The 25,359-nt window shown below is 47.6% G+C and overlaps 2 protein-coding genes across 4 annotated transcripts in view; both read right to left on the reverse strand.

The window, feature by feature from the left end:
- The window catches only part of RNF38 (ring finger protein 38), a 133,177-nt gene extending 127,570 nt beyond the window's left edge, over positions 1-5,607 (reverse strand). The window contains exon 1 of one of the 2 annotated variants that reach the window (XM_075447312.1): positions 5,124-5,607. In XM_075447312.1, coding sequence (XP_075303427.1) covers positions 5,124-5,607 — 484 coding nt within the window. The remainder of the gene's footprint in view (positions 1-5,123) is intronic. The other variant, XM_075447315.1, reaches the window with a different exon arrangement.
- A 4,596-nt stretch (positions 5,608-10,203) lies between these two features.
- Positions 10,204-25,359, reverse strand: part of SHB (SH2 domain containing adaptor protein B) — a 142,392-nt gene continuing 127,236 nt past the window's right edge. The window contains exon 7 of one of the 2 annotated variants that reach the window (XM_075411208.1): positions 10,204-10,283. In XM_075411208.1, coding sequence (XP_075267323.1) covers positions 10,238-10,283 — 46 coding nt within the window. In that variant the 3' untranslated portion in view covers positions 10,204-10,237. Of the gene's footprint in view, positions 10,287-25,359 lie in introns of both variants that reach the window. The other variant, XM_075411207.1, reaches the window with a different exon arrangement.

The following is a 25,359-nucleotide window of genomic DNA, read 5'->3' on the forward strand; positions in this document are numbered from 1 at the left end:
GTAAAAGGGAACTTTTAGGACATGAACAAAGCTAACATACACACATATACATATATCTAAACACGTAATTTTTTGTTACATTCCTTTTCTTTGAACTGAGACTACACTGCACATTGAATCATCAATTGCCTGTTATTAGTTACTTTAACTAATATGAGACCAGTAGTTTCAAGCCCACCTAAACTCTTAACTAAAATCTGTCCAAGATGTCAGACCTAAATTGTTTTTCAGATGCAAATCCATGCCATCTACACTAATGTCTGTGCAGTGACACCAGTATAAAAATCAACACACACATCTAACACTTTCCCTTTTAATGAAAATTAATCTCTCCCCTATTTTCTAGGAAATTAACAACTTTTAGCCAAGCCAGTAGCTAACCAAAGACATGTGAGTTTACAAACCAAATCAATTGCCAGCTACACTGCAGCGCTGTATTAGATTTTTCTGTGTAGCCCCCTAAACTCACAGTCCTCCTGACAGCTGAAGCATCAGTTCAAGTGGTCATCCAGTTCAAATGAACAGATACTGACAATAATCAGTATCTTGATGGGTTAGACCAGAAGGCCTATTTAGATTATTTCATAAGCAGAGGTTACAAAGCAGAGCATGCATTTCAAAATTAAATGCTTATCCCTGGTCTTTTCCTTATTATTAAACTGAAATTTGTACTGTAGAGACAATTTAGGATTTTTCATTCCTGTGCTCCTGCTTATTTTATATTTGAACTATGCCACCATAAGTAAGAATAAAGTTGTTCATACTGCAAGAACTAACAATTAAAACATCTGCATACTAATTTTATTTTATTCATTTTCCTTAAAATACATTTACCTCCGTCTCACACTATCTTTAAACACTTCTTTCAGAGGGAAACACTTATTTCAGAGGGAAATATCAACTTTTGCTAGCATTGACTTGAGCTGGTTGGTGCTGGCACCTACAAAGCATATCTCCAAAATAACTTCATACAGTACATTTATGGCACAGAACAATTTCAGGCCATAAAATGATAACTTCCAGTTCATACAAGCACAACATATTAATCTACCAAAGAAAGTCAAGGTGAAATAAAAAATAAAGTGATAGAGTAGCCACAGAGAACGACTTAAACGTACATTATCTGAAAATAATTGTTAAGGAAGTACATTTGTGTTTATTTCCCAAATTAACCCCATAAATATGCAACTCCTTTCTGTTATAACTAATTTCCTGAAATAAACATTCAATGCATGTCTGCTAACATTATCTCCACGATTACTAGAAACTATTCAGAGCACACCTTCATGTAAAAAACAAAGCCTTCTATCTTCCTTTATAATTCAAAACTAGCACAAACAACACACCAGTTTTATAATAAATCACTCTGCAATACTACAGGTAATTACAATCCACTGTCCAAAACAGATTAGTTCTACCCAACAAACAAGCGCAGTAACAGGTTTACAATATTGTAGTAATTCTAACCAAGAAGTACCACCATGCCGCTTCTCTACTTGTGAACACTGCACTTCAACCAAATTCAAAGGGGCTGCAATACTAGTCTCTGGTTTAGGGGTTTTTGTTTGCTTGTTTTCAATCTATCAAAACGTATTGCAGCTCTTGAAAATCATCCACATACTGAATGTGCTTCACTTGTTCTTACTAAGAAGTTCTCCTTCCCTCTTGCTTCATTTAACACAGTTATAAAGCTATCAAGACACAACCATGACATAAATCAGAAAACTCATGTATACCTCCAGGCATGACAGAATTAAGTATGACATTAACTGTAAAGCCACAGTAAGCGCTTTCCAGTTTGAGAACAAAACCATACATATGATGCATAGATTGTATAACTATGCACAACTGCTAAAGGCACAAAAGCTTACATGTGCTGATCTTAAAGAGTTGCAGTACTTACAACTGCTTAGTATATACAGCATTAGGCAGAATCACTATGAATTCAAACAACTTTTTACTGCACTTAATCAACACATTAGTGCTATCTTTACATGCAGGTCCATTCCCTCACATTCTGCAGTTACATATAGGTTTGAAAACTGGCACTAATCCTTTCATTAGCCGTTTCAGCTCCTCCAAACAGAAAGACTTAGGAGATGCCTCGTTACCCGCCTAAATAAGCACCTCCCACTACTCCTCTTAACAGTATTTTGTGATAGGACTTAGCCTTATGTGGTTCTTAAAGTTTTGCAACATAAGGAGGGCAAGCAATATTAAATTTAGCAGTTTACCAGATGACATCCAAAAAGCTGATATGCATAACAAAGATGTCTAAGAGAAAAGCTGATTTCTTCAGCTATAGACATCACACCAGTATCTTACGTACACCACAATTTTTCAAATGCCATCTTTCCTTTCTAAATGCTGCAAAACCTCAGAATGTTAATATTGGACCTTACAAAAAAAAGTGAAGCTGGAAAGGTCTACGAAACCCCACTGTGGACACACTTTCCTTTTCCTAGCCCACAACCTTGCCTCTATGTGGGTTTCTCTCTTCCACTGAGGAAACGCGTGTACCTCAGCGAAGGCAAAGTACTTCATGGGAGGTGAAGTGTCTCTTACAATCTGGATCAATTCCCTGAATGAAAAAATCAGCTCTTCAGCGCAGTGTTTTCTAGTCCAATATTCTTTCACTAATTTGACAGCAGAGAGAGAGTCTGCCTTCTGTTGACACGCACTGTTCAGGAAAAAAACACAAAAAAAAACCCAAACAAAAAAAAAAGACGAATCAGTCATCACTAACCGTTTTTCTGCTGGGAGAAAAGAAATAGTAAATACTCTCTCAATTTTGCTTGTAAACTACAGTAATTTCACTAACCCCTTAACGTTTGAAATCCAGCTCACAATAGAGTTTTTTATCAAAAGTTAATGTATTAAGGCCACCAATAGGACACCACTGCTTTCAAGCGCACAACTAAGAGAATGCTTGGCAAAACAATCCAAGTTTGGCCCTCATGTCAGAGTTTAGTGCATCATTCTTTCCTCTGGTGGGCAAATGTTTGAATAAAACAGGTAGATTTTCACAAAGTCAGAATAACAGTCTTTCCCTCTGGAGGAAAAAAAATATGTGTTTCTCATCCCCAGCCTAGAAATCTCCTAGATAAATTATTACATGTTATCTCAAAACTAAAGATGAATCAGGTATTATACTACAAGAAAATATTTTATGTATTTTTGAGATCACAGCTAACAACAAATGTTCACCTACTGCTGTGACCTAAGTATATTGTAAAACTACATCATTTAACTTGGGCATCTGCAAGAGCACTTTTGAGCAAATTGATTCTGACTATTCCAGTTACCATTGAGCATAGGACTTCCAAGCACAGGATCTGTGCTAGTGAGTACCAAAACCAGGAGAAGCCCACAAAGCCTCTTCCCTTTTTGGAGAGGAAAAAGCTCAGCATTTCCTCATCCAACAGCAAGGTCTTTGTACACTAGGCCTGCAATGAGTTCATTATATGATAAGGGTTACAGTTCTTTTCTCCACCAAGATTTTGCACAGCTTTTATCTCCAAGTAGTAGCATACAAGATCAATTTGTCTATCAGATTATTAAGGGTGTAGCAAGGTTAGCAGAGGTTTTGAGATCAGGCTCTAACACAGGGTTTTAAAAACAAAAAGTTGAAATACAGTTTCATCAGCTGAAACCTCCATTTCCAGATCACCTGTACTGGAAGATCATTTTTCTCCTATACATTTTATTTGGAACGCTCAAATACCTAGATAGGAGAGACTGATCTTCACCATGTGCTGTGTGGTCTCAGCACACAGGAAAAGCTATTTTTGAGCTATGTAATACAATTCACAGATAAAAATTCAAGTTCTTCCACAACTTTCTGCATGATAATCTTTCAATATGCTGTCAACCACAAATTTCAATACAAATTTGTCTATAAAACCTACTTTATTCCAGATCAAGATTTCCATCAGTATAAAATCATCCAAGTCCCCAAGATCTGAGCACCACTAGAAGTATGTTCTACAAAAAGACCAATCCAGTATCTCATTTCTTCACCCTCCAGGCCCAAAGAACGATGTCTTGTTTTCTGTTGTTCTCCCATGCCACTTCCTAATTACTCACTTCACATTCGCATAAACAGCTTCATTCTTGCTGCCATTCACAAACAGCTTAGGAAGACATGTAAGGCCCCAGTCCCAAACCACACAGACACTCGCTTAAATTCAAGGACAACAGAAACCCCACCGCAGTCTCGGAAGCGGCTGTGGTGTTTGGCAACAAGCGCTCCAACCCAGATGTCGGGACCCCAGTCCTAAAAACACCGTACCTCCAGGACAAGTGAACCACATGCCCAGAACCAGTTCCTCAGAGCAACCCCGCTGCAGGCTGCCACTTCGCAGCCAACTCCAGCGCACGTCGAAGGGGCAGCTGTTGCGGGCACCGAAGGCGCCCAGCCGGGGTTCCCACAGCGGCACCCCGACTCTCACAGCGTTTCAGAGCCAAACGCAGGAACCTGAGGTGACCGGCCCTTGTAAACAGCGGATTCCCAGAGATACCGGCAGCTCGCTGCCAGGGGCCGCGCCCGGTTCAGGGACAGAGACGCATCCCTCCCCCAAAACCTGCCAGAGCCGCAGCACGGCGGGCGGCCCGCGGAGCCCCGGGGCCGGCTGCAGGCCGGCGGCCGGGAGGAAGGAGGACGGGCAGCCTGGCCAGGCCCCGTGGCCTCCCACGGGGCAAGCGAGCACCGACGCCCGGCGCAGCGCAGGCCCTCCGGCTGCCCCGCCGGCTGACATACGGGATTGGGGGGCGGGGCGCGGGGGCAACGGTACGACGACCAGAGACGACACCACCAGCCCCAGCACCGAGGGCCGCCGGCGCTTCGCAACGCCGCATTCCGACCGGCGGGGAAAAAGCCATCGCCGCCCCGGGCACCGAGGCGGAGGGGGTGCCGGGCACCCCGCGGCCTGTCGGCAGCCGCTCCGCGGCGACCGGCGGGAGTTTCTCATCCGTCCCGTCCCGCCGCCCGCCCCCGACCCGCGACGGACCCCCCCAGGGCGGCCGCGACCCGGATGCTGAGGAGGACAACTTCGAGGCCTCGCCGGGCTGGGGCGGGATGCCTGGAGCTACACCCCCTCCCCTAGGGCCCCCTTCCCGCTCACCTGGTGGCGGGCCTCTGGCGCCCGGGGCAGCGCGGGGTGCGCCGTGGCCGGCGGGGCTGCCGCGTCCCTGGCTACGCGCTCCCGGCTCCGGCAGGTTCGGCCCGTGCAGGGGCGGCGGCGGCAAGCGAGCGGTACCGCCGCTCATGGCGAGTCCAGGGAAGCGGGAGCGGGAGCGAGCGCGGATCCGGGGGGGTGCCGGGAAGAGGCAGGCGGCCGAGGGGGAGGCGGAGGCGGCGGCCTCGGCAGCGGAGGAGGAGGCAGCGGAGGAGGCGGAGGACGGCGGAGGAGAGGAGGGGAAAGCAAGCAGGAAGGGGGCGGCGGAAGAAGCCACCCATCTGCCGCGCCGGCCGCCCTCGCCGGCCAGCCGCAGGGGCTGGGGCCGCTCGCCGCCGCTCTCCTCGCCGCGGTCCCGCCGGCAGGCAGGGGCGAGGAAGCGGGCGTCGGACTGCGCCCCGCGAGGCGCTGGGCGGGCGGCGACCGGCATCGCCCCCCGCTCTCGCCAGCCGGCGGCGCCCGCCTTCCCGATCGCGGCCCCGGAGGGGCGGTCAGCGCCAGCGGGGGCACGCGGGCGGCATGGGCGACGCGGGGGGCCTCCCGCCGGGGCGCAGCCCGCAGCCGGGCAGCGGAGGCCGGTGTCGAGCCCGTGCCGACCGCTCTGGGATAGAAGCTACCACCGCTGCCCGGCTCGCTGCTGAGGAGGAGGAAGTCTCCCCGCCTGCTTCCTCCCTACCTCCGCCCCGTCGCGGCCTCGGCGGGCGGTAGCGCTCGGCACGCTGCCGGCGGCCCGGCGCCTCCCGCGGGGCCGAGGCTGCTCGCAGGAGCGCTGGCGCAAGGCGCGACGACGTGTGGGGAGCACCCGGATGCGGCATCCACCCGTCCTTTAAGGTGGCGGTGACCCCGCCGCCCCTTCGCCGGGACCGGGAGGGGCGCACGGAGCCCGCGCCGAGATCGGCCGGGGTCCCCGGGGCCCGGTGGGCCTCAGCCCGCCCCGAGCAGACCCTGCGCGCAGAGCCCGGAATCATCCTCGCCCTGCCTCGCGTTCCGTCTCTGCGGGCCGCCGGGCGCGGGCGCCGCCGCGGGCCCATCGGCTCCGCGGTGTGCGGGGCCCCCATCGTCCCCGCGGAGAGCTGGCCGCCCGCCCTCCGCTCCGCGCCCAGCGAAGAGACACGGTGCTCCAGCGGCGGTGGCGGCCCGCGGGGAGGAGGGAGAGGCCGCGATCGATTGGACAGCAGGGCGACTGCTGTGGCTGCGCTCGGCGCCGCGGATCTGCGGCCGAGGAGAGGGCGGCCTCGGGCGGGGCGGGGTGGGAGTGCGGCGGGGACGGGGCGCGGGGCTTACTCCAGCGGCTCTGTCCGGTGAGGGTGGTCCGGGCGGAGCCGGCCCGAGGGGGCGATGTGGGGAGCGGGCAGCACCCGGCCCTGCCGTCGTCTTGGAAGGCGTCAGCGGGGCGCGGCTGATACAGGGCGCCCGCGGTGCCTGCCGGTTTATGCAAAAAATCAGGTGTCGGTAAAGTCCTTAAGTTGTAGCGGGGAGGACGGGTTATTGCTTTGTCGTCAGAGAAGCGTTAGTCAAGCTAATCCATCTGCGTGAGGAGATACCAGGAGTGCAACGAAGGACTTCTCTTAAATTAATGGGTGCGTCTCTGAGAGCGTGCGTGTGTGTCTGTGTTGAGGTGAACGTCTGCATTTGCTGAGCCAGTCCAGCTGGGTTCGGTTTTCAGAAAGAGTTCAATAATGGGAAAACTGATGCGCACATAACCAAAGAAAAATCACTGCTTCGTGAAATTTCTTACCTAGAGGGATGAATGTGCTGTTGTCAGTGGAACAGCAACGACTCTGTGAGATCTAAATGTGCAGACGGAGAATCTGTTCAGTTTTGCACATTGCAGCAGTGCCGCCTTCTCCTCTGCAATGCCATGAGCAGGAGAGGCTTCTGCAAATCCTGCCTTTGCCAGCGTTACCCTGCTGTGCCACCCTTTCCTGTCACTCCTTTGTGTCATTTGACTGAGGTTTTCTCCTGCTGTGGGGAAAGGTGACTGTGACTCCCCAGAGGGCTAGCTTCTCTGTGACTTGTGGTCTACTGCTGACATAATTGACGTGTCCCAGCAATTATGTAAGGCCATTCAAAGCCTTTCTCGATTTGTTTGCTTGAACTCCACCAACCTAACCCTTCATGTCTCCAGCCCCAAATCAGGAAACAACTTCAGCAGCTCCTGTCTTGTCATCGAGTGGAACACAGGGGTCTGAAGTACTTTCCCAATCACATCTTCTGCTTCACCTTTCCGAGGTGTCTGCACCTCTTTCAGGTTGCTGCTGTAGGGCAAGCACACGCAGCCTGCATGAAGCTGCTGACAGTACACAGCACAGAGATGAACAGATCCACTATTGCTTTATGATGAGTGATTTTTCACTCACTTCCTGGGAGGAAGTTTCTTTAAAACTACTCCCATTGTGAAGATACTACATAAGACTGCATTGTGGCACAGACTTCTTTTTGTGTGAGCCCTCCAAAACTTTGCAGATTTGAATACTGGAGGATTTTATACTGTAGGAAAAGGTGTGAAAATAGCATCAGTCCTTCAACTAAGACAATCTTTCTAACTTTTTTTCACCTAGAATGTCTTCAGAGACAAGCAAACAAAAGAGATTCCTGCAGTATGAAGCTACTTCAACCATTAATCTAACATGCACTCCAAATGACAGACTGTCTGGAAGTTCAGGAAGGCTGTTTCTGTGCAGTGTGGGTCAGCAGTGTTGCAGACACATAACCTGACAGTTCTGGTGCATTGCATTTCATTTACTTCTGGAGCTGAAGCATTCAATTTTCCTGTTGATTCTAAATTTAAACAAAGCCCTTTCAAGATAATATCATTACAAGAGCTAGATGCAGATTTTTTTCCAAGTGTCTTTTAACTCAGGTTGGACAAGAAGAGGTAATACCTTTACTTAATATCTTATTAGGGTAATTACGACATTTGGAAAACACTCAAGCTTTTGACAGTGTACAGAAAACATTCTTCAGTTCTGCTTAAGGTCTTGAGGTACTTAAAGACAAGGTTTTCTCTTTAAGATTTAAAAGAGCTGGTATCTTCACTCATTTTTCTAAACAGAAACACACTGATGGATGTCCAGAGTTAAACTCGTCAATAGTTTACATCAAACAGACCCAGGGATAAATTATAACAAGTGATACTTCTTTTTCTCTGTTGTGACTCTTATTTTATTTTACACTTTGCAAACTTGAAATACTGCAATGATCAGAAAGCTGCTGCACTCAGTACTGTAGACTTCATTTCAGGTGAATTCAGACCTCCCTGGTTTAAGTCAGAATAATCACTACAAGAACAGCTGATACTGATGCAAGCTCTTTTGCAGACCAGGAGCGCTTGTTTCTTCCAACCTCTTAACTAATTCTGCCTAACAAACAACATAAAATGTAAGTCTAGATTTCCATATCTCCAAATGATCTGCCAGGATCAGTTTATAATGGTATGAATCTCAGGGTTCTTACTGCAGTCCAGTGTCGAAAACAGTGATAATAGGTATATTGTTTCATTAAAAATGGAACAAGTTAAACCTCCACTGCGCCCAAGGCATTTCTTAAAAGCTGGTAACAGCTGAAGTGGTATTTAAGGCTTTGAGTAAGCCAGACTCTGCAATGGGATGATTTTTACCCTGAATCCTTTATTCTCTCTGTTTTGTCCCCCTCAGTGCTGCTGAAAGTGCCTGATTATGAGAGAAACAGAAAAGATCTACTGCGAGTAAGACTGACAAGATAGTAGTTAGTTGAGAAAACTAATTCAGCAGGGAGTTGTGTCAGATTTTTTAAAAATACACCTCCCTCAACAGAAGGCTGATATGCATATTTTAAATGTGTTTTCTTTACTCCACAGGCAAATAAACATGTTCACTGGCACATTTCCTGTAGAGAGAATGCATATCCAGCTTCCTGCAGACATTTGTCTTTTAAGTAGTTGAGAAAGACGTGTGAAAACAGCAGGACTTAAAACTCTCATTGTTGAGTGAAACAGTGCAGGCGGCATACAGGATATTTCCACTGGTGCTAACTTCATGGGTGCTGCATTTTTCATGCTCTCTGCTGCTTGCTGCAGGGGTAGCCTAATTTGCCATTTAGGAGTTGGAGGCCAGTCCTGCCAGATGCTAAGTTTCTCCTGCAGGAGTCACTGCTTTAGCATCTGGCCAAGGACTGGATCTACAGGGACTACAGTGACTCTGTTGTTGAAGCTGCCACTGGGGCATTGCTAACATCACTGAAGAATAAGAAATGCTAAAGGCAGAAGATAGGACACATCTCAGGAAAAAAACAGTGGCATTTGTAATACTGTTATGGATTGGCTGTGGCCGGCAACAAAAGCACCACGCAGCCACCCCTCCCCCTGCCGGGGTGCGGAAGAGAATGGAAAGAAACAGGCAGAAACTGGTGGGTCGGGATAAGGGCAGTTTAACAGAACAGCAAACAAAGGGAACAGGAACAACAACGATACAGATAAGGAGAAAACATAACACAAACCGCACAACCCACAGAGCCACTTTCCTGGACCAGACCGCCGCCGCACACTCCAGAACCACGAGTGAGTTCCCGCCGCCCAGCTCCCCCCCACCGGAACCCAGCATGACGACAAATGGTATGGAATACCCTGCTCTGTTTGGCCAGGTTGGGTAAGCCCGCCCAGCTGTGTCCGTTCCTGGAGTCCGGTGAAAATTAACCCTGTCCTGGCCAAACCCAGGACATTATCCACCCCTTATTCCATACCATCTACGTCATGCCCAGGTCCCCCTTTGTCCAGTTGATCACCACCACTTCTCCTGTCTCCAGATATCATTCCCTTAGTCTATGGATCATCACTCTAAAGTGTCCATTGAGTTCATTTAATCCATGACTTCAGGCTCCATCTGTCGTAATGGTCTTCCGTGGCAGGGGAGGTGATGTGTGGTGATGGGCGGTCACTTGCTGCATCCGGAGCTCACGGCTGATGTATCCAGTGTGGCCTGTGCCCACAGTCTGCAGGAGATGTTGATCTTGATGAAGTTGCTGGATGCCAGTTGTTGAAAACCAGGTCCAGTTCCATCATCGCTGTGCTCTGCTAGGGTTCATCAAAAAGTCCATCCTTCTTTAATCTGGACGATTCTTACTATGCTACTGCTGGTACAAAATATAACAATTATAACAGTGATAACAGACAGTGACAGGGTTATTTAACAATTAACTTCATACAATTTATTTATGGACTGTTCTCACCCAAAATCAAATCCTCATGAGGTACACATTGGACTTCCCCATCCTTTCACATTACCCACCAGCTACACCCAGGCCCTTGAGCAAAAGCAATCCCGCGGACGGGCTTGCCTTTGCCCGAGGCAGGACTAACCCAAACCGTCTTCCCTAACATGTTCCGCATGTGCACTACAGGGACTTTATCCCCTTCTACAGGGCGCTGAGGTTTTGACTGAGCAGGACCAGCCCGGTTGGTGGACCCTCTGGTGTTAACCAACCAGGTGGCCTTTGCTAAATGGGTATCCCAATTTTTGAAAGTCGCACCCCCCATTGCCCTCAAAGTGGTTTTTAGCAGCCCATTGTACCGTTCGATCTTTCCAGAGGCTGGTGCATGGTAGGGGATATGATACACCCACTCAATACCGTGTTCTTTGGCCCAGGTGTCTATGAGGCTGTTAGGAAAGTGGGTCCCGTTGTCCAACTTAATTCTTTCAGGGGTGCCATGTCGCCACAGGACTTGTTTTTCCAGGCCCAGGATGTTATTCCAGGCGGTGGCATGGGGCACAGAGTAGGTTTCCAGCCATCCGGTGGTGGCCTCCACCATTGTGAGCACATAGTGCTTGCCTTGGCGGGTTTGTGGCAGTGCGATGTAGTCAATCTGCCAAGCCTCCCCATATTTATAGTTTAGCCATCGTCCTCCATATCACTGAGGCTTTACCCGCTTGGCGTGCTTGATTGCAGCGCATGTTTCACATTTATGGATAACCTGTGCAATGGTGTCCATGGTCAAGTCCACCCCTTGGTCACGAGCCCATCTGTATGTCGCGTTCCTTTCTTGGTGGCCCGAGGTGTCATGGGCCCACTGAGCTATAAATAGTTCACCCTTATGTTGCCAGTCCAGATCCACCTGAACCACTTCAATCTTGGCAGCCTGATCCACCTGGTGTTTGTTTTGATGTTCCTCAGTGGCCCGACTCTTAGGGACATGGGCGTCCACGTGATGGACTTTCACAACCAACTGCTCCAGACGGGCAGCAATATCTTGCACAATGGGGCAGCCCAGATGGGTTTGCCTCTGCGCTGCCAGTTGTTCTTCTTCCATTGCTGCAGCTACCCCCACAAGGCATTGGCCACCATCCAGGAGTCAGTGTAAAGATAGAGCACTGGCCACTTCTCTCGACTGGCAAGGGCTAAAGCCAGCTGGATGGCTTTCACCTCTGCAAACTGGCTTGACTCACCTTCTCGCTCGGCAGTTTCTGCGACTTGTCGTGTAGGGCTCCATACAGCAGCCTTCCACCTCCACTGCTTCCCCACAATGCGACAGGACCCATCCATGAACAGGGCATACTGTTTCTTATCTTCTGGCAGCTTGTTATACAGTGGGGCCTCTTCAGCACGTCACCTCCTCCTCTGGTGGTGCTCCAAAATCTTTGCCTTCTGGCCAGTCCATGATTACCTCCAGAATTCCTGGGCGACTGGGGTTTGCCATTCAGGCGCACTGGGTGATCAGGGTGACCCACTTACTCCACGTAGCATCGGTGGCATGATGCATGGAGGGGACACTCTCTTTGAACATCCAGCCCAGGACCGGCAATCGTGGTGCTAGGAGGAGCTGTGCTTCAGTGCCGACCACTTCTGAAGCAGCTCGAACGCCTTCATATGCTGCCAGAATCTCTTTTTCAGTGGGAGTATAGCAGGCCGTGACAAGAACTGGCTATATTGTTGACAGTTCTTGCAGGACATACTTGTTACCTCCTATGTTCTTGCTACTGGTGCATCACCCTTAATGGACTTTACGCATATATGAACTCAGAGAGAGCAGAAATGCTTTAGTGTTCAGAGTAACTTTGACGGTGCAAATGAAATAGTGCAGCAGGGAAATACCCTAAATGGTAGACCCTGGAGATAAAGGAATGTCAAATGCTATGGGTTTTGCTTTGCATTTGCAGTGTGACAGCCTAGAGAAAACTCAGTCAACTGCAAGACCCCATTGTGTTAGGTGCTGTACAAATATATCCATAGCAGTGAAGACTTGCAATCTAAATATGCAGACGAAAGAGGAGGAAGGGAAGCAAAGGCATGGAAAAGTGCAGTGATTTGCCTGTAGAGATGTGGCATCTTGGTGGCAGAACTGATATCCCATCGCTCAATTTTGATGCCACCTGAACACACACCATCTCCCTCTAGTTAAACTTCACCTCAGGATGGAGAATGAGCTTGGAACACTGTCTTCCCTGACAGTGCATAGGAACAGGAGAAGCGCTGAGCCAATAACCATTCATCAATAACCATGAAGTGATAAAGCAGATCACCACTCATAAAGGCAAAATGGCTGAGGCAGCTGTGACTGTTCTCTAATGTGCATTCAAAGTCAAAACCCTTTTGAGAAAAGTTTACAGCTCTTCCCATTCATCACTATCTGTGCTTCAGAAGAAAGGGTCTTAGAGAAGTGAACCATCCTTCCTGTCAGACTTCACCTTCCTGAAGGAACTATACTGAGAAGAGGAAACGCAGTGACCAGTGTGACCTAAGTTAAGGGCTGGAGTGGGTTCACTGTCTTGGCGTAACACTGACACCCACACCCTAGTGCAGCAGATTGGGCACCCTACTGCCACTCTTTGTTGACCTACAGGGGCCAAAGCAGGATTCAGTTGCTTACACAGTAAGAGTGGTTTCTACCTCAACAAGCAAGTGGAGAGGCTCTTTGACACAAGCCTTCTTGATCAGTAGGCTCGTACACAAGTACGGTGGGAGCACAGGGTTTGGCAGCAGTGCCAAGAGAGTTAAGAGGCTGGGAAGCCAACCAAACTAGAGCTGTCCATGCTTTCTTGAGAACTCTTCCCAAAGCATGGCTTGCCCCTCAAATAGATACATCAAAGCAACACACAGTCTTAATCCCACATGCTGTCACAGTGGCATTTGTGTCTGACTCTTCTCCCCACTGTCTCAAAGCTGGCCTCTCTGCATGGCCCTGCCTTTCTAGCCACTAGAGTTTTCTTGGAAGTGGAAGCTGGACTGTTGGGGTCGATGTAGTTTGAGAGTTAGCATGACTAGGCCACTTAAGCAAAACAGTTAGCATAGCTGGACAGGCCGCTGGAAAGGACAGCTAAGAATAAACATGATGTGGGTTAGCAAAAACAAGATGTGTTCAAGGATGTGGAGGCGGCCTGTTGCTATTAGCATTAGTGCATACTTACCAATTCTAAGGGAATATGGGGTGCGTGAACAGCGCGTGATTTATGTCTGTAGTCTATCCGAATAAGCGTGATCGCGTGTACAGATATGGAAAATGTATATAACCATGCAAGCAGACCAATAAATCGGGAATCGACTGTGCATTGTATCAATGTGTGAGAGTCATTCCTGTCCCTGCATGGATGCTGAAACTCGGCATTGTGGTGACCCCAACGTGATATCACAGCCGAAGAAGGCAGGGGACTGCCGACCAGCGAGGTAAGCTGGGCTGCCCGAGAGAGGCGGGAGCGGACCCGTGGCATGCCGGGGGGGCGTGAACATCTGCAGTATGGATTCCACTGTATCAGTGTTGGAAAAGGCGGCACAGAAAAGCCTGCCAGAATTGGCGGATCGACACAACATGAAGTTAACTGAAGGAGAGATATCAGGACTATTATTGTGGTACCACAGACGAAAGCTGATAGCAACGACAGATCGGTTGTTTGACTTGGATGTGTGGCAGAGAATCGGGGACTCTGTGCAGGTCAGCAACAAAGAGGAGTGACAATTAGCTCCTGTTTTTTGAGCTGTCAAAAGCATGATGAGCTGAAAGGAACGAAAGCTCAATTGAAAGATTTTACAGACAATTTTGAAAGAACGAAGTCTTGCAGTTTAAAATCCTTGAGGAAATCATTACTTGGAAATCAGTGCATACAGCTTTAAATGCTCTAAAACTCGTAGAAACTATCTTAGAAGCGGCTGCTACTCCTCCACCGTTATCTCAAAGCAAGCACAGAGCTGCAGTCTTTTGAAATTTAACCCTACATACAATGAAATTCCTAACCCAACACGAGAAATGCGGGAGGTAAATCAGCCAGAACCTGACGATCCTTTAAATCCAGAGAAATGGGAAGTGGGGAGCAAAATCCAGCACCCCGAAAGTGTACGACAGGGTCCCTCTACAGCAATTGGCGTACCCGACCTGAGATCAAAGCAGGGTGAGTTCATAAAACCACGCAGTCCCTCCGACACAGCACAGCCTGCAGTGCCAGCGACCACCACACCAGATGGGTCAGCGAACCTTACACCTGGTGGTGTAAACGTGGTGAGAGCATGCAGGGATGCGACGAGGAAGGCCAAGGCACACCTGGAATTGAAGCTGGCAAGGGATGTCAAAAACAACAAGAAGGGCTTCTTCAACTACATCAGCAGCAAAAGAAAGGCTAGGGACAATGTGGGGCCGCTGCTGAATGAGGCGGGTGTCCTGGTGATGGAGGATGCGGAGAAGGCAGAGCTACTGAATGCCTTCTTTGCTTCAGTCTTCAGTGCTAAGACTGGCCCTCAGGAATCCCAGGCCCCGGAGGTAAGAGAAGAAGCCTACAGAGAGGACGACTTTCCCTTGGTCGAGGAGGACTGTGTGAGGGATCGCTGAAGTGATCTGGATGTCCACAAATCCATGGGCCCTGATGGAATTCACCCACGAGTGCTGAGGGAGCTGGCGGATGTCATTGCTGAGCCACTCTCCATCACCTTTGAGAGGTCCTGGAGGACAGGAGAGGTGCCCGAGGACTGGAGAAAGGCCAGTGTCACTCCAATCTTCAAAAAGGGCAAGAAGGAGGACCCAGGGAACTACAGGCCGGTCAGCCTCACCTCCATCCCGGGAAAGGTGATGGAGCAGCTTATCCTGGAGGCCATCATCAAGCAAGTGGAAGAAAAGAAGGTTATCAGGAGTAGTCAGCATGGATTCACCAAGGGGAAATCATGCCTGACCAATCTAATAGCTTTCTACGATGACATGACTGGCTGGGTAGACGAAGGGAGAGCCGTGGATGTTGTCTACCTTGACTTCAGCAAGGCTTTCGACACAGTCTCCCATGATATCCTCCTAGGGAAGCTGAGGAAGTGTGGGCTGGATGAGTGGTCGGTGAGGTGGATAGAGAACTGGCTGAATGGCGGAACTCAGAGGGTTGTCATCAGCGGCGCTGAGTCTAGTTGGAGGCTAGTAACAAGTGGTGTCCCCCAGGGGTCAGTACTGGGCCCAGTCTTGTTTAACTTCTTCATCAACGACCTGGATGAAGAGTTAGAATGTACCCTCAGCAAGTTTGCTGATGACACCAAACTGGGAGGTGTGGTAGACACACCGGAAGGCTGTGCTGCCATTCAGCGTGACCTGGATAGGCTGGAAAGCTGGGCAGAGAGGAACCTGATGAGGTTCAACAAAGCCAAATGCAGGGTCCTGCACCTGGGGAGGAACAACCTCATGCACCAGTACAGGCTTGGGGTGGACCTGCTGGAGAGTAGCTCTGTGGAGAGGGACCTGGGTGTCCTGGTGGACGACAGGTTAACCATGAGCCAGCAGTGTGCCCTGGCTGCCAAGAAAGCCAATGGAATCCTGGGGTGCGTCAAGAAGAGTGTGGCCAGCAGGACAAGGGAGGTTCTCCTTCCCCTCTACACTGCCCTGGTGAGGCCCCATCTGGAGTACTGTGTCCAGTTCTGGGCTCCCCAGTTCAAGAAAGACAAAGAGCTACTGGAGAGTCCAGCGGAGGGCTACAAGGATGGTGAGGGGAATGGAACATCTGCCCTACGAGGAGAGGCTGAGGGAGCTGGGCTTGTTCAGCCTGAAGAAGAGAAGGCTGCGAGGGGACCTAATAAATGCTTATAAATATCTGAAGGGTGGGTGTCAGAAGGATGGGGCCAAGCTCTTTTCAGTGGTGCCCAGTGACAGGACAAGGGGCAATGGGCACAAACTGAGGCACAGGAAGTTCCGTCTGAACATGAGGAAGAACTTCTTCCCTCTGAGGGTGACGAAGCAGTGGAACAGGCTGCCCAGGGAGGTTGTGGAGTCTCCTTCTCTGGAGATATTCAAGACCCGCCTGGACAAGGTCCTGTGCAGCCTGCTGTAGGTGACCCTGCTTCAGCAGGAGGGTTGGACTAGATGACCCACAGAGGTCCCTTCCAACCCCTACTACTACTACTATTCTGTGGTGGGGCACACGGCATCCCCTCGGGCAATCGGCAGCACGGACCAGTCCGGCCCCCCCCTCCCGCCCTTCCCCCCGCCAATCCCAGCACGCCGGCCCGTCCCGGCCAGCCCACAAGTGACGCAGCAAGAACCGTCTTCCTGACATTCAAGGACTTAGTTGGAAAAAGTGTGTATAATTCGATTACTGCAGTAGAATTCCTTGTATCTTTATCGCTGCAAACTGTTCTAGCTGATTATGATATTAATGTATGCTAATGAGTTCTCGAGAGTGCCTGCTTTCTAGGGCTCCGGAGTTAAGTTTTGGAGAGTGAATTATTTTGCTGCTTTCTGGTAATGGATTTTGGGTACCCAGGTAGGACGCTGCTCTTGAACATCAATGGTCCGAGGGATCCGCAGGACCTCTAGCCGGCACCGAGGGATTCTCGGGGAGAACCTCTGATCCCTGGACCAAAAAGTTCTGAGCATGGACCATTAATAAGACAAAAGCATTCTTCCAGTATTGTTTTTTGTTGCCTGCCTGCTAGTCATAGTGAAAGCTTCACAGCATTGGGCTACATCCCTGGGGAGAAGTGAAAGTGCACTTCCTAAAACAGAATTGAAAACAGAGTACTCTTCCTGAAACCAAGGCTTGGGAATTTGTCTGTTAAATGTTGAATATTATTGTAAGTCCTTGTCTGTTTACAAGTCTTTGCATTGCAAAAAAACAAAACAAAACAAAACAAAAAAAATCTGAAGTCTTTGCAACATTTGGATTTATGTTGAAAACTTGGTGTGCTTGTGCGTGTGCGGTCACGACTATAATGTGTGATTTTATGTGTTTGTTGTCATAGTGTTTGTATTTCTGTGATTGGATGGATTTATTTGGTTTCTGTGATCTAACGGATTTGTCTGGACTAAGTAACTGCCTTTGTGTCTTTGGTGAATTCTGCAGGTATTGTATATAGTTAATGAGTTATACCCTTAGATACATTGATTTTAGCCTAGGTGATTAATATGAATACAGGTTATGGTATGCACTTCACATCTATATATCTTTTTATTAGCATTTGTGTTCTTGTGTTCATTTCGAGTGTTGCACTGTAGCGGGGCTGTTACTGGACCATAATGCCAATAGTGATGCTTAGGTGTGTCAATGTAGCACTTGCTTTAAATTCATTAAATAAAAAAGGGGGAGATATAGAGGAAGCAGTGATTATATTGGTTCCGTATATAATACGCATAACACAAAAGGCACTAGAGGCAACTGTGAAGAAAAATTTTGTGATGCAACTAACACAAATTGAGCAAATGTTTTTAAGGCAATGATAAGATAGCTTAGCTTTTTTTGAAAAGAAAAAGGGGGAGATGTTGGGGTCGGTGTAGTTTGAGAGTTAGCATGACTAGGCCGCTTAAGCAAAACAGTTAGCATAGCTGGACAGGCCGCTGGAAAGGACAGCTAAGAATAAACATGATGTGGGTTAGCAAAAACAAGTTGTGTTCAAGGACGTGGAGGTGGCCTGTTGCTATTGGCGTTAGTGCATATTTACCAATCATAAGGGAATGTGGGGTGCGTGAACAGCGCGTGATTTATGTCTGTAGTCTATCCGAATAAGCGTGATCGCGTGTACAGATATGGAAAATGTATATAACCACGCAAGCAGACCAATAAATCGGGAATTGACTGTGCATTGTATCTAATGTGTGAGAGTCATTCCTGTCCCTGCATGGATGCTGAAACTCGGCACTGGACCTACTTCCTCTCAAAGAATGAGCCACAGTGAGATACAACTGCTATATATTTGACACATTCTCTTCCACTTTTTTGTATCCTAAATATTGAGCAGGCCTGGAACAACCTTAGCTAGAGTTTGAGGATTAAAATCTAATTCAGTTCATGATGGTGTTTAAGGGATGTCATTCTTTGTAACAGGCTTATGAATATGTGTTAAAGCGGGCTGAGGAGTTCTTGGGAAATATTACCACTTCGTTGTACTTGCAGACAAGTATTTTAAAGTTGACATGAATACAATATACAGATAATTAATAGGTTTGTGTGGTTTTTTCCTCTTTCTTCATAGTGACTTTAAACAGGTAATTTGTTTGGGGTTTTTTTTAAAAAAGAAAGGTGTAGTTACAGCCCATAAAATCAGCCAGACTGCCACTATGACATCCAGGCCACACATCTGCTAAAGAGTATGACAAATTTGTCAGGTCCAGACAAGATCGTAGTGTCTTTGAAACTACACACAACCTGAATTGCTAAAAGGAAAAACAAGGGAAGTCTCTGGTTTTAAACATTTCTTCAAGAAATCACAACAAGAGAGCTTGCAAGCATGTTCAATCACAAAGTAGTTATAAGACAAAATCATCTCATTTGCAGGCATGATTTTACTGCACAGGACAGTACATTGTTATAGGCTTGCTGTCATTCTTGATTTGTCTAATTCCATTTTGTATGGAGTAATTGTATCTGCTGCTCTTCAGAAAAATTACCTTTGAATCACACTGCTTTGCTGCTGGGATTGAAAGATAGATGGGGCAAATATGGAAAGTGAAATATATAGGAAGAACACTGAGGGCTGTAGAAGGGTATGTGGAAGGAGTGTCCATTCCTTTAAGGGTAACTTGTCAAAGAAGCCATAAATCAGAACACAGAGAAACAGAAACCTGACTGACAAATTGTAAGAGAAGCAGTGATGAAAACAAACATGGTCAGTCATACTAATTTGTAAGGATATGTGGAGCATAAGTATGTTTATTTTTTTCAGTAAGATTACCTGATTAAGGACCTTGCAAAATTGGCATGATAAGAAAAGGGAGGGAGAAAAACGCAGAAAATCATAAAATCTGAGCAATTAGCAATACTGAAGACAGAATACCAGAAACAAATCTGGTCAATTACACCAGCCGATGGGCTATTAATAAACTGGAGACAAACTTGGAGCTTTGCAATGGATAAGGATGCAAACCTGAGGGTCCAGGATGTGGGGGGGGTCAGTGGGACTACGCCAGCCAAGGGGGCAATGTGCAGGGGAAGAGAGCAGGAAGGAATGAAGAGGTGGTGTAGACAGACAAGGATACAAAAGGGGCCAGTGGCCTGTAAACTGTGGCTGGTCAGTACGTCTGTGTGGCTGAGCCCCGCGCCTGATCACCGCAGTCTGTCCTGTCTGCTCTTAACTACCTCTGTGCGTCATCTCACTCTCTGCCCCATGCACGTGAGTGCTGCAGGGACCCAGTGCCAGCTGCTGGGGGACCAGCGTGAGAGGCGTGGGGGCCAGCGGCTGGAGTCAGACCAGGGGTGTGGGCAGCTCTGGGCTGCAGTGTTGGCTGTTGGGAGTGACTGGGGGTCTCAGTGCCAGCGACGGGAGCCAGGGGGTCTTTAACCTGCAGCCAGTGGGTTGGGAACAGTTTGTGTCCTGAAGACCAGCTGCTGGCGGGACTGGTGTGAGTGAAGGGCTCGGCACTGGCAGCTGAAGCGGGACAGTGGGTCACAGCCTGTGTGCCTGGTGCTGACTGCTGGAGGTGCCAAGTGTCTGCATCTTCCCCAAACCCACTGTGCATGGGTGTGTGTGATGAGTGCATGTGTGTGTTCACTGTCAATCTTCAAGATGGACCAGCTGTCAAGCAGGGCAGCCTCAGGTCTGGGCTGGGGTATCAGGCAGGCAGAGGATCCATGCTGGTATTTGAGGGGACCTGCGAGTGTGGGGTGCCTGTGGGATGAGTGTGTGATGCTATCAATGCTGGACTTGTTTTTTGGACTTTCAGATGGATTTTTGGAGATCCTGTCACAGGTGTCGCGTTAAAGGGGGGGTAAGGGGAGTCTGATATTCAACTAGCCTGCCAGAGCCCTTCCAAGGACTTTCACTGAAACAGTTTCACAAAGTTGAAACAATAGGTAATTTATTCAAGCGACAGTTATCACAGATTCGGAATTGCTGTTGATAAATGCACTGTCTACAAAAGTTGAGCTCAAAGTAATAGTTTAGCGCTTTAGTTAACCATGTGTTCCCGGGGATACGTCTGACAAAGTCAGAGGTGCGACTCTTACCAAAAAGGCGTCCCTTCTTGGGGGGGGAAGAGAGGTTCAGGCCCGTCGACCCGTCCGTCAGGTGAAGTTCTCGCTTGGCTCCTCCTCCCAAAGAGAGTTTTCAAGTGCCAATTTTTATATGTTTGGAAATCTTTTTGTGAGGTGGGACTAAGTCAATTATTGTGTAGCGATTGGCTCTTGGCATGGAATGTCGTGTCGTCAGAAGCGGGACTCAGCAGTGTGACACGCCTTCGGAGCGGGCATCTTGGAATGTGTATTCGGGGGCCATCTGTGCTTTATCCAAAGCAATCTCTGAAGCAATCTCTGGCTGCGCGCAGCCTCCGCAGTGCACCACAGATCACTGAGTTTACAGTGATGGGCTATCCCCCCTTACTTTTGTCTGATAAGATAAGCACCAGTTATTTACTTCCTTTGTTAGCTCTTCGGCTCTTGATGCCTCAGTCCGTTTGTCTTTTGTCTTGCATTCGACAAGTCCAGCAAGGCCATCGATTACAACAGGACATGGTATGCTTTGAAAATAAGTAATATTGTGCTTTCAGAATGACACCACAGGAGTGGAGGACTGATTGTATAGACTGTCATAGTCTATTTGGCTGGCTTGACCTGTTGCTCTCTATGGAAACAGATGGGCTTCTACTCAGTCTTACTCTACTGCTGTTATTGAGACAACTGAACAGGACTCCTGTCATGAGCAGAGCAAATAATTCTTTAAATGAATAAAGAGAGCTCTTCTTTTAGCTCATCTTAAGCTACCCTAAGTGTATACCACTTGTCAATAATATCTATTTTTCTGTTGTCCACTGCCTGAGACCTGCAACACTGTCCCATTGCAGAGAGATAAGTCTTGCATAAAGTGTCTCAGTACCTGCCTCTGTGAGGCTGATTGAGAGGTCCAAAGTCTCCAAGCTAGCAGGACTGAGAACAGCCCTATGGTTGTTGCAGGTCTCACCAGAGACCTGATATTGCCTACAGAGCAAAGGATGTCAAGGTCACATCTGTTACACTGCATTCTGCCACGTGCATTGTGTGCACTTGCACAGTAGCCCAGAATAGAGGCTGGACTCTGTCCTGGTTTCATCTGGAATAGAGTTAGTTTTCCTCCCGGTAGCTGCTGTGTTTTGGATTTAGTATGAGAATAATGTTGGTAACACTGATGTTTTTAGGTGTGGCTAAGAAATCAAGGACTTTTTTGAGTCTCCCGTATTCAGCTAATGAGCAGCTGTGCAGGAGCAGGGAGGGAGCATAGCCAGACAGCTAGCCCAAGCTGGTCAACGGAAATATTCCATATCATAGACATCATGTTCAGTTTATGAATGGGGGTTGGCCGCGAGGGGGAGGTGGCAGGAATCTATCTTCTTCCATGAGTTTGATCTTTTCTGTAAGTCAACTTTTACGTGAGTTCCACAAAATCCGCAAGAATCCGTGAGTTCTGCATTCTTCGGTTGCTGCTCAGGGCCTGGCTACAAGATTGGTCTTTAGATGGTGAGAAAAATTGTATTGTGTATAACTCTTTTGCATATTCTTCTTCTTTGTCATCATCATCATCATAATTATTATTAATTTCCTTTGTTGTCTTATTAAACTGTCTTTATCTCAAACCATGAGTTTTACTTTTCCCCATTCTCCTCCCCATCCCTCTGTGGGAGGAGGAGGAGGAGTGAGTGAGTGGCTGCATGGTCCTAGTTGCTGGCTGCCGAGTTAAACCATGACAGACTCCCGAGTTGTTTGTTGGATTTAAGACAACATCTGATAATTACAAAATGGCTTGTTTGCCTGTTTCTCTTTCAAGGGCAGAAGGTCTGGTCTGGGGAGCAGCAGAGGAAAAGTCACATTCCTAAACTCCCAACTACACTTCCTCATGCTTCACAGCCTGATGGATGACTCAAGGCTGCTTTTGCATGGGACTGTGAAAGCAGGAAGGAAAGACGTGAAATGAGGGCAATTTTATCTTCTCAATGCTCCTGAGTTAAAAGCAGTTATTATAAAATGAGTTCTGAATAAGAAATTCAGCCGACTGCTAAACTGTTACACATGCCTGATGTTGGTATCTCATCAATTTGATTTCTAACAATAATTTCCTAGACCTGTGGCACCCTTTTTATGTCACTTTTTTTAATGCTCCTAGTGGCGTGCCTCTGAGCAAGTGACATGGGTAGGCTCCAAATTTTATCCAGGGAGTTCCTTTGCCCTCCTTTAAGGTCACTTGGCTGAGTGCTTCTCTTTGCTTCTTTCAGCAAGAGCTGGAGGTACCACTCAAGGACACTGCTGTCTACAACCTGTAAGTTCCCCTTTTTACCCTTCAACCTACATAACAAAGGTAGGAACTAAATGTGGCAGCAACACTGCTGTTGTTCTCAAAGCTGTTGGTTCTGGAGAACAGAGTATGAGGCTCAATTCTGAATCACTCCTCCCTTCATTCTGTCCCTTAAATATTGCACAGTCTCAACACAGAACCTTTGCATGTGTCCTGGGTTCGGCTGGGATAGCGTTAATTTTCACAAGAAGTCAGGAGGGGACACAGCCGGGATGGCTGACCCAAACTGGCCAAGCAAAGTGGGGTATTCAATGCCATGTGCCATAATTCATTCTCGGGTGTGAGGCAGGGAGCTGTCTAGCGGAAGGTTAACCACTGTGGGGGAACACGCTGGGCATTGGGCAGTGAGAGAGTTGCTCTGTGTATTCCCTTGGGGTTTTTTTTCTATTCTTTTTATCAGTATTATTGTTGTTACTGTTCACTTCCTTGGCTGTTCAGTTAAATTGTCCTCATCCTGACACAGGAATTTTGCCTTTTTCTTCCCATTCTCCACCACAGCCCAGCAGGGGGAGGGGTGATAAAGCAGCCACGTGGTGCTTTGTTGCTGGCCAGTGTAAACCAGACAGCGTGGAAGAGCAACGATATACTTGGAACCACATACTTACCTGAAGACATCCATGGCAGGACCTTTTTGCACTTGTGTTTTTTCCCATTGATCCTTTTCTGTCCTGCAAGTTCTGTAGTACCCAGCTTCTCAGAGAGCTGTCCAAGGAAATGGTACTGCAGAAGAGCCACCTCTTTTCTCATATGTTTTCTGCTCTCTGAATGGTATTTTTGGACAGTGCAAGCAATTTGCCTTCCACTTCTCTCAAGGGGCAGGGATGGGACTGCTTCTTACCTTCACACCCCGGGGAAGACAGTATCTTATGAATTACAGAATTCGTAAGAATTACAGTATTAATGTTGGAATTAAGCTATAGGGCATGTCATTCCCCTTCCTCCTCTTCATCACCTCACTAGAGAATGCACCTGTATTTGCTAGATTTTCATCTTTACCTGAGAAAGCAAAAACACAATTATTATTAAGGGGAGTTATTATTATTAAGGGGAGTTACGGATTAAATGTGTCTGAACTTACAACACCAGGTTTCTCTAGATGGCAGCACATGCGTAATCGCTATGTTGCTAGCACCAGCTGCAGATGCAGAGGGACAGCACAAGAGAATACTTCAGCTGCATTTTTGTAGGTATTGTGTTTCCTGCTTTGGGGCTGAGGCCATTCTCTCTTACGGTTAAACTTGTCCTGGGAACAGATGAGTCCACATCTACTAAATGTTCTCCTTTTGCCCTGGTCAGTCTGTTGGTACCCACTGTCTATAGATAGCACACAGGACAGTACAAATGTGGTTAGATCTAGCTAAACACTAAAAGGCTAGTGTTGTCTTTGCTGTGTTAGCTGCACGCACAGCTGTGCAGTTCCTTGTAGAAAGGGAAGGAGGCAGGGTGGAGATTGAAGGGAAATTTATAGTTTCCTCAAGTTTTGCACCACCTTACTACATGGAGAGACACAAGACCCTGGCCATGCCCACTTTCCCTTGTGTTCCACATGAGCAACAGCAGGCAAGTAGGGCTGTGCTCTCCTGCCCGATTGCTCCCTCCCACCCCTGAAATGGGCAACCCCTTCCATCTCCATGATTTGGAGTGGCAGGGGGATGTTCCTATTCTCTCTTCAGTTCAGTTACCTTAATGCAACTAACAAAGCTGAAGACCCTTATATTATACTATATTATGTTATGTCAGTTCCACATGCTGTAACTGATTTGCAATGCTGTGACAAGCATATATATGCCTGGTATATGTCTGTGGTCCTCTGTCACAATTGATACACATTTGTTTTAATACCTAAACTACGAGGCTCTGAGGTGTGCATACATGACTTCACTCTTGCACAAATGATACCACCATTAGCTATGAATATTATACAGAGTCTTCTAATGGTGCATGTGAGTGCTCTGCGCTACTTCTGAGGAATCCCAGTGTGTTGTCTTGATGGTGTTAGCAGAAGGCGGTACAAGTCACCCATTCATTCGAAATTAGTCATAGGCTCATCAGATACCAGCTTGTTTATTTCACTGGAGTCCTTCACTATATTTCCTCCTACAAGTTTACAACATTTGTGATGGCCACTAGAGATGTATAATTTTATACTAGCCAGAAATTTAGCACAAGTATATAGTTGTTCTTTTTCCAAACATTTTAAAGATACACCACATCCAATAACTAAAATTTACATAGGGGGACACACTTCAAAATGGAAGCAGATTTCACTTCTGAGATTCTGCCCAGCAGTTATTTACATTAGTGAGAAAAGAAGTTGCAGCTTGTAAGAAATTCCTTGATAGTGTTTAATAGTACCCGTGTTTCATGTTTGTGTTTCTGTGATAGTGTTCAACAGTATCTGAGAAATTTCTAAAATAAAATGTGAAATGTACTTTAGCAGGTAAAGTAACTCTTCTGCAGTAAGTTTTGATTTTTACAGAAAAAAATGTGGTCCAAATGAGTA

This window comes from Opisthocomus hoazin, chromosome Z (genome assembly GCF_030867145.1).
Source record: "Opisthocomus hoazin isolate bOpiHoa1 chromosome Z, bOpiHoa1.hap1, whole genome shotgun sequence".
NCBI classification, from domain to species: Eukaryota; Metazoa; Chordata; class Aves; order Opisthocomiformes; family Opisthocomidae; genus Opisthocomus; species Opisthocomus hoazin.